Here is a 9,772-nt window from a genome sequence, read left to right as displayed (position 1 = left end):
TTTTTTTTTTTTTTGGGCCAGGAGCCTTTAAACGTCCTGCTCACAGGAGCATGGTGAACGGTTTATCCAGGAACTTGCGGAACTCGGCCAGCCACTGTGCACCAACAGCGCCATCTACCACCCGGTGATCACAGCTCAGAGTCACAGACATCATGCTTGCCACATCAAACCTACGAGACACACAGAAAACACACGCACTGACTGGAGGAACTGTTTTAAAAGCGCCATGTATATTAGTAGGGCTGATGGCAAATTAATGTCTCTCTATTTCCTTTGCTCACCCTTTTTCGTTGTCTGCAGGCAGCAGTCTCTTTTCTGAGCCACCCACAGCCAGAATGCAGGCTTGAGGAGGGTTAATGATAGCTGAAAAATGCTTGATGCCATACATGCCCAGATTGGAAATAGTGAAGGTGCCACCCTAGAAAAACCAAGAATGTTTGCTTTGAAAAAAACAAGTAATGCATTTTGATATACACAATTCATTTTATATTATTTTAGCTATATACACATATACAGTTTATTACATTAGTTTGTGGTCAGAAAGACTTCAAAAAAAAAAAAATCAACAAATTTATTCAGTCAAGTGACAGTTATGACATTTATTATTTAACAAAAATTATATTTTAAACAAATGCTGTTCTTTTAAACTTCATATTCATCAAAGAATCCTGAAAAATAATTATCATGGTTTGCACAAAAATATTAAGCAGCACAACCATTTTCAAATTTTATATGAAAATTCTTGAGAACTAAATCAGCATATTAGAATGATTTCTGGAGGATCATGTGACAATGACACTAAATAGAAATAGAAAACCTATATACCTATATAACTATACCTACATTTAACACATATAATGTATTAAAATTGTAATAATATTTCACAATATGAATGCATTTATTGTATTTTTGATATAATGAATGCAGCCTTGTTGAGCATAAGTGACCGCTTTCAAAAACATACATATATACACACATATATACACATATATTGGATGCGATTAATCGTTTGACAGCACTAATATATATATATATACACACACACACACACACACACACAAAGTAATTACATAAGTATACATAATATATATTTACATTTATGAATTTTTTTTACTTTTTAGTAAAAAAAAAGTTATTTTTTATTATATTATTAAAAAGTTCAAATGTTAAGAAAGACACAGGTTGTTACAAAACAACACATCATAAAATAATTATTTCTTAAAAAGAATTATATCTTAATTGACCACCTAAAATACTCACCTGGAATTCGTGCGGTTGTAGTTTTCCCTCTCGTGCTTTAGTAGCTAATGTGGCTACGTCCTTGCTGATAGTCGCAAGACCCTTAATATGAGCATTAAATACAATGGGAGTGATTAGACCCACAGGCGTACTGACTGCGACACTAACATCCACCACGTGATTTCTGTGTGGAGAGAAAAAAATATTTGATTTTATTGTAATTTCAATGTCACATGAGTTACTTTAAATTTACTGATAATTGCCCTCAAATGGTTAAGACCCGATTTGCATTGTGGGAGTCCGCTCACTGTCTGATGACTGTGTCCATCCAGGAGGAGTTGGCCTCTGGCACCTTTAAACAGGCCAGAGCCGAGGCCTTGATGATGAAGTCATTGACCGAGAGTTTGAGGTTATCCGCTTTCACCTCCTGGTCATGAGGAAAAGGTACAGTCTAAATTAGGAATACTATAATGTGGAGCTCACTATCACATCACGGTCATGTGAACTGAGTTCACTCACAGCATTGAGTTCTTTCCTGAGTTCAAGAACCTGGTCCATGTTGACATCGATAGACAAATAATAGTGAGGAATAGTCTGCTTCGACTGCATCAACCTCTGGGCAATCACCTAGATAGCATGGCAGGCAGGAAACAGAGCATTATGGGTAACAAAAGTCTTCACATATGCATAGAGAAAATAAAGTGGCTTCTGTGGTCAGTGGACTCACTCTGCGGATGTTGCTGATGGGGATGTCAGTGAAGGTTCCTGTAGGTACAGCAGCAAAAGCAGGGGCGGCTGGAGGGCTGGGTGTGGGTGCAGCAGGGGTAGGAGCAGCAGCTGGTGTCTGGCGGTATCAAACAGAAACTTTTGTAAAAGAATGAGCATAAAAGATGAAAAAGAAAAGAATAATGAAAAATAATTACTGTTACACTTCATTTTTACTACAAAAAAAAAATACAATACACTGTTTATGTATTTTTTGGTCCTAATAACTTTACTGTATTACAGGAATCTATAGACTTGCATTTTCTAAACTGATTTGGAGGGAATTCTAATAATTTTATTACAAATATTTGATAAAATAAATAATTAAATTAAAAAGATTTTGACAATATATTTCATAAAAGAACATGCCTGGGGTGAGATGCAGTGCTATTTTAGTATTATTTATATACTATTTCATTTTTATAAATATTTTGAATTAGCCTTAAATTCGCTTTTTTAAAATTATTATTATTATTATTTTTTTGCTTTATTTGAATTAACCATTTTTTTTAAATAGTATTCGTTTTGGATAGATGTAAATAACTTCGAAATGGCGGGAATTCTATGGACGTTTGTGCAGCATTATGGTACACAGGCTTTCTCAAAGGCCTTATACCTCCATTTCGTTATTGGATGAGCATTACTAGGGCTGTCAGTCAATTAAAATGTTTAATACAACTAAGTATATGGTGCGGCGATTAATTAATCAAACTAAATTTGGCTGTGAAAATACCCACAAAAGATTATTTAAAGCTATTATTGTGTAAAATGAGAAAGTATCAAGTAGACATTACAAATAGTAGCTTTAGAAAGAAATATTGTATTTGATTCAACATAAAATTTATTTTCCATAAATTATGGAACATAAAAGAAGATAATTTGAGAAAAATCTCAGTATTTTTTGTTCATGCAATGAAAGTCAAACAAAACTGGTTTGTTACCAACAGTCTTCAAAATAAGTTCTTTTATGTTGCACAAAAGAAAGTAAGTCATTCAGGTTTGAAATGACATGAAGGTGAGTAAATGATGACAGATTTTTTTTGGTGAACTATCCCATTTATTTATTTAAAGGTGCTGTATGTAGGATTGACACAGAGTGGTTGAACTAGGTATTGCAGTCCAAATTCAAAATATTGGAGAGGGTTTTTTTCACAAGGCCCGTCCTCCTCAGACTTGAGCACATGCAGGTTGCCAGATTGACAACACCAACAGGAACGAGCGCACTTGACGATGAATGAAATGAAATGCGCTCTGTTTTCCGCCAACTGGCAACCCGGGGTGCCGAAATATAATTGGGTAATCTGGCAGTGGGGCGGGTTTCACAAACCAAAACAGAGACCGACATTCCAGCCCGGAACGCACATTTTTAAAGGAGAATAACCGACTGTAGCATTATTTTTCAGATAAACAAGTATGTTAAAGGCAGGGTATGTGATTTTTCAAAAACACTTTAGAAAACTGATTCGGGCCGAATCGCAAAACAAACTTGTAGCCAATCAACAATAAGGGGCGTGTCTACTCGTGATGTGGAGGAGAGCGCATTCAGTGCATGGGACGGACATTAGCCGAGCCGAGCGACAGAAAGATAGAGATGGCGGATAAAAAAACAAAAGAGGAAAACGTCTGCGGAACAATAAGGCAAGAAGTAGGACCCGTGTAAATATCAGATCAGCTTTCCAGCGCTGGAGAGAACTCAAGGAGCGGAGGCCTGCGATCGGAGTAGACATGGTGTAACATTGGTTTTGCTTTGTTTCCCAGAACTAATCGTTGCCTGGGTTGCGTACGTATATGTGGGGCGGAGCTATCAAAATAGGGGCAAGACCCTTTTGGGGTAGGGGCGTGTTTGTTTTGGTGATTTCAAATATCAACATTGGCAACCAGAAATCACTTACTCTGCCTTTAACTTAGCATGTTTCTTAAATATCTGCAAACATTTTATGGTACTTTTATGCTTTAGTAGAGTCAAAAACTTACATACAGCACCTTTAATAAATGAAATGATACTCTAAAAAAAGAAACTAAAACTGCCAGCAGGTGGCGGTAAATGTCTTTATGAGTGATTCATTCATGTCGTTCAAACGGCTGATTCATTCAGGAAAGTAAACGTCTCTCTCTATGAATGAGTTTTTGAATCACTGGTTCACTCGATTCATTCAAAACTAGGATTCATTCAGAAACTTTGCTGTGTTGCTCACAGACGCACATCAGTTCTGCGGTAATAGGTAATATTTTCATTGGCAAAATTGAGCAAAACACATTGTGTTTAAAATATTACACAATATTAACTTCTTATTCACTGAACTGTTGTATAATATCACATTTGCAACACTCGTATGATATTGCTCTCACTGGTGGTGTGATATCGCTTATAATGTAATATAAATACGAGACACAGACTCATACAGGGGCATTTTTTGCCCCAATATCTTGAATTTCAGAGCATAACTGCATTTATGGAGTTGTTGCCCTGCATCATATTTGTCAACAGTCAACTGTATGAAATGTAAGATGAGTACAGGTCTAGGGGCGGGGCCAGTGCGTAAACTGTATTAACATTTTAATTGTGTTAATATTTTATAACTAATTAATTAACATGTTAAACTGACAGCCCTAGTAAAAACAAAGTTTGTTGGATCTGGTTGCATCAAAATTGGACTTACAGGAGTGGGCTTAGGTGGAACGAAACTGTCGATATCTTTCCTGGTGAGTCTGCCGTCTGGTCCAGTTCCTATGGACACGACAGTAGTATATTCCCATTTCAGTCAGTGTCACATATAAATCACCCATAAATGATACAAGTATAATGATAAAGTAACACTAATGCCAGAAAGACATCTCCCATACAAAGGAAAGTAACTGACAGAATTAAAGACAATCTGCTCCTACCTGTGACTTGGGCGATGTCAATTCCCTTCTCGGCAGCCAGTTTCTTGGCTAGAGGACTGGCAAACACCCTACCCTTCCTAGGAGCAGCGGCAGGTGCTGGGGTGGGAGCTGCTGGAGCTGGTGCTGGCGGTGGGGTGGCTACCTGAGCAGTGAGGTACAGTTTAAAGTCATATATGTAAACCACCTACTAAAATGATTTCTTTTTTGTTCGGTTAAATATCAAAATTCTGCGTTATAAAAACAGATTAGAACACGTTATGTTTGTTGTAACTGTAGATTAGCAGTAAGTGCACATGCTAACTATAACCAATCAATTAGTACATAGCTATATAATCATTTTTAAATAAAATCAAATATCTTAATATCTTGCCAGACAAAAAATTTGTTGTACAGCCACTCCCACAAAACTAGCATGGCATGATCGCAGAATTTCAAAACACTGCAAATATTTCAAAATGACCTTTCACTTTTAGACATAGCATGAAAATGTTGATATTACATTGGCAGTAAAAACATGACCTTGATTTTCATCACAGCGGCCTTTAGGTGGCCGAATAAAAAGTATATTACGTCACATTATGACATGTTGCTCGTGTCATTCAAAGTGCTGTTGCACCTCAAAGTGAACAATAAATGATTGCTGTTAATGTTTACTGACGTTAAAAAATTCCCAATTTTTTAATAATAATAGCATTAAGTGTGCATAATTAACCTTAGTAATAATTACATAAACAATAGAGGTCTTGTAGAAATGTCAGAGCTCTTTACCGGTGTGGGAGCGGGAGGTGGGCTTGTAGCCACCCCTGTCTCTACATAGTCAGCGAACGTGCTAATGTCGGATTCCTTTTCCACAATGATACAGAGAGGAGTGCCAAGAGGAACGTCCCTGGTGCCCTCAGCAATCAATATCTTAGCCAGGTAACCCTCCTCCTGTACCTCAAAACCTGAAAATCACAGGAAGAAATGACTTTACATGATGTTGTTAATGTAGACACACTAAATTTCTTTAAATCTGGTTTATGCATATACATTTGACTGTGTATGAATATTTAATGTATTTATTTATATATAAATATACACTACCATTGAAAAGTTTGGGGTCAGTATGTTTTTTTTATTAATATTTTTATTTAGCAGGGATGCATTAAAACGCTTAAAAGTGACAGAAAAGATGTTTATAATGTTACAAAAGATTTTTTATTTAAATGCTGTCCTTTTGAATTTTCCACTCGTGAAAGAATCCTGAAAAAAATATTTCCAAATATAAGCACCAAATCAGCATATTAGAATGATTTCTGAAGGATCATGTGACACTGAAGACTGGAGTAATGATGCTGAAAATTCAGCTTTGCCATCACAGAAATAAATTACATTTTAAACTGTAATAATATTGCAGAGTATTACAGTTTTTCACTGTATTTTTGATCAAATTATTGCTGCCTTGGTGAGACTTCTTTAAAAAAAAAAAAAAAAACTTTTGAAATAATGCTGTAACTAACCACTGTTGAATGCAACCAATGATCAATGACCAAATCTGCCTAACCTAAATATGTGATTACAGTCTAGCCATAAACCTATAAAACTCACCATTTCCATAATTAGAAATTGCTATCTATATGCTTAAAGGCAAAATAATTGACAATTTACCGATTGTTGCCTTATCCGTCTCGATTTCAGCCAGCAGGTCTCCCTCACCGAGTTTCTCACCCACCTTCTTCTCCCAGCGCTGCACGGTGCCCATAGTCATGGTGGGGGAGAGAGCTGGGAGAAGAATCTAATGAAAGCAAAACAGAAAGTCAATAATAGCAGGAAAGAATATGCTTGCATATGCTTAAACTGGCCAATATCCCAAATATTTTTACTTCAGAATTAGTAATTCAGTTTGTAGTAATTTTCATATTTGGTCAACATCTCATACCTTCATGTGAGGTGGGAAGGAGCTTCCAGGAACTTGTGGCGAAGCAGGAGCAGCAGCAGGCGCTGCTGGAGGGGGAGGGGCAGCTGCAGGTGCAGGGGAGGAACTAGCGATTTTATCCAATGTAAGGTCTTTAAATGCAGGGATGAGGTCAGGACTAAAGGTCAAAGGATAGATGACATATATTAGGTGGGAAAATATCAAACATACATTCTATTTCACATACACACAGATATCAAACATGCAACTTTATGCTTTCATAAAAAGCCAAGATCAAGACACAGAAACATTTAGGTACATCACTAAGCCCTTTTTTATGATGCATCGTTTCTCTGTGGTACCACAAAACTGATAGGAAAGTTTCCTCTCATTATTTTACATTATTAACGACATTATGCAATATGTATACAGCAAACAGCAGATCTTATGATGCTCTGTATCTTGGCAGTGCAGGTAAAAATTATGCTTACTTGTCAACTGTAATGCAAATGACAGCTCCAATGGCCACATCTCTTGTACCCTGAGGGACCAAGATCTTGGCAAGGTAGCACTCCTCCAGCATTTCAAATCCAACCGTAGCCTTGTCTGTTTCAACCTGACCAAATCAAAACAGAATAGGTAGAATATAGAATTATACCATGGGGCTGTTGAGCGTTTGATTCTGATTGGTTGACAGGTGCTCCAAGGTGCCATGCGCCATGCCGTTGCCTCATTACCATGTCAGATGTACATTCATATTCAAACATTCAACAGCTGTCATCAATTATTACTTAATCTTGTCATCACTATTAAACTATTAAGTGTCATTTTAAAAGCTGAATATTGATAGGAATCTGTGGCTTTGTCTTGTTGGTAAAAAGCTGAATGTGCCTCACCTCAGCGATCAAATCTCCCTCATTGATTTTGTCTCCTTCTTTCTTCTCCCAGCGTGCAATAGTGCCCATCTGCATAGTGGGGGACAAAGCGGGTAGTTCCACCTGTAATAGAATGAATTAGGTTAAATTAACAGAAAGTTGGGAGCATTTCGCATGAATGACTATAAATTCTTCTCATAGAATGAAATACATTAACAGTCAGAAGTTTGACTTCTGATCAGGCTGATCACATAACACTGAAGACTGAAGTAATGGCTGATGAAAATTCAGCTTTACTGTCACAGGAATAAATTACACTTTAAATACATTAAAATAGAAAAGTTATTTTAAATTCTTACATTTTTGTACAATATTACATATCGTAATTATTAGTGTAAATGATCTGCATTGAAATGGTAGTTCAACAGGTCTGTTGTTGTTTACTGTGATGTAAGATCATGATATTGAGGATTCCCACAACTTCCAAATAATGAATTTCCATGAAAATTTTTTTTTTTTTTTTTTGAATAAGGATTTTTATTTATTTTATGGAGACTGGACTCACAAACAGCAATTTCAAGCTGAGAAAATGGTTTAGAGCTGAGTATAATAAATGTATAATCATTATGGAAATGAGCACTTTCCTTATAATTTAATTATTTTCTAAGCATGGAAATCTATGACTGCTACTAAGACTCAATATTTAGATTATTATTAAATCATATGAGACTGTTCTGCTGTCTCGTGAGATATACAGGCATATCAACATGGACCTCTGACAGCTCACATAATTCATGACACATATATATATATATATATATATATAACTACAGCCCTGCTTTAACATCTTGAAGGTGACACCAACAGAAGAAACGCACTGATGCGCTATACCAGGACTCAGTTCACCCCCAAATTTTGAAATAATTTTATTCTCCCTCATGTTTTCCAAATCTGTGTGACTTAATTTATTCAGCGGAGCACAAAAAGAGATGACAGATGGCACAATGAAAGTGAACGATGACTGAGGCAGTCATTATGTAGAAAAAGATGCAATGAAAGTCAACAGCGACTGAGGCTCAGTCTCCAACATCTCCTTTTGTGTTCCACTGAAAAAAAGCAAGTCAAACGGGGGTGGAAGCACGTAATAATATTAGTTAGCCCTTAGCTTACCTTCTGATGTGGTGGCAGACTGTACATTCGCATGCTTTGACTGAAACTAGCCGTCTGGCTTCGCAAGACCCATGATCTGTTACTGAGGATGCTGTTGAACACACACCGACCGTGACACAAGATCCGGGTCCGGGCCGGGCCGCTGGAGTGGTATCGCTTGAGATGATGGCATGATAGCGGTCCGGATCGTGGACTAGCAGCAGCAGGGCCCGACAGGACACTGAGCCGGGTGAGCCTGGATGATGGACGCACTCGCAGCGCTAAACGCAACATTTTGACCGTGATGACCCTGTAAAACTACGCTGGATTTGAGTAAGGCCACTCTGGTATCAGAATATCTGACACCTGTGCTAGAGGTGGCGGTCTGTTCCCCCCAAAACGTACCGAACAACCTCACTTTCCAATGACCTCCCCACTCCAAAACATCCCACTTTACGACAGTCTCCTTCGCTTCGTCCTCATCTGTGACGCACCAGGGTTGCCAGATACTCTTTGAGTGATACACAAAACCTTCCTTTCAAATTTTCTCATGAATGAGAGAATATTTAATCGCAAACTTTAACTATGATAAATACGAAGTGCTTAACACTTGACATTCTTCACGTACCCTTTGTGAATCATGAATCAGGTTACGAAGTTATATGGGTGAATATTTTATTGAACAGATGTATTATTCTGAAGGACTGGGGGAGTATAGTTTTAAATACATGGCAACCTTCAAGCTGTCAAAGCCGGTGTCGTAAACTGTCAAGCAAGCGTTGACGTAAAAGCTCCGTCAAGTAAAAGTTAAACTATCCACACCTCCTTTTCAAATCTGTCTGGATCACTTCGCATTTTACATTGCTAATGTATTGTGACTCAAATTAATATTTTAAAGCATGACCCTTTTCCATTTTTTAGCCTTTAAAGGTTTACCCATAAATAAAACGTACACTCCCTCGTG

At 37.2% G+C, this 9,772-nt stretch overlaps 1 protein-coding gene across 1 annotated transcript; it reads right to left on the bottom strand.

Annotated features, from left to right (window-relative positions):
* Positions 1 to 9,294, bottom strand: LOC107731458 (dihydrolipoyllysine-residue acetyltransferase component of pyruvate dehydrogenase complex, mitochondrial-like). The gene is made up of 14 exons (XM_016542546.1): positions 8,830 to 9,294; positions 7,681 to 7,782; positions 7,276 to 7,400; positions 6,809 to 6,962; positions 6,538 to 6,664; positions 5,659 to 5,834; positions 4,891 to 5,032; positions 4,665 to 4,732; positions 1,967 to 2,083; positions 1,759 to 1,866; positions 1,548 to 1,666; positions 1,261 to 1,423; positions 282 to 418; positions 1 to 170 (listed from the first exon to the last, which is right to left on the bottom strand). The coding sequence occupies exons 1-14, from the start codon at positions 9,100 to 9,102 to the stop codon at positions 41 to 43; spliced, it is 1,941 nt and encodes a 646-aa protein (XP_016398032.1). The 5' UTR covers positions 9,103 to 9,294; the 3' UTR covers positions 1 to 40.
* Between the last annotated feature and the right edge of the window lie 478 nt (positions 9,295 to 9,772).

This window comes from Sinocyclocheilus rhinocerous, unplaced genomic scaffold, assembly GCF_001515625.1.
Source record: "Sinocyclocheilus rhinocerous isolate Xijiao unplaced genomic scaffold, SAMN03320098_v1.1 scaffold2988, whole genome shotgun sequence".
NCBI lineage: Eukaryota > Metazoa > Chordata > Actinopteri > Cypriniformes > Cyprinidae > Sinocyclocheilus > Sinocyclocheilus rhinocerous.
This window is presented reverse-complemented; position numbering and strand designations above follow the sequence as displayed.

Excerpts from the sequence above, each read along its gene's own strand:
- LOC107731458 (XM_016542546.1), bottom strand. The coding sequence starts at position 9,102 with ATGTTGCGTTTAGCGCTGCGAGTGCGTCCATCATCCAGGCTCACCCGG. Across the intron at positions 4,733-4,890 it reads TGACATCGCCCAAGTCACAG|GAACTGGACCAGACGGCAGA; the intron begins GTAGGAGCAGAT and ends TCGTGTCCATAG. Across the intron at positions 2,084-4,664 it reads TTCCACCTAAGCCCACTCCT|ACACCAGCTGCTGCTCCTAC; the intron begins GTAAGTCCAATT and ends TGATACCGCCAG.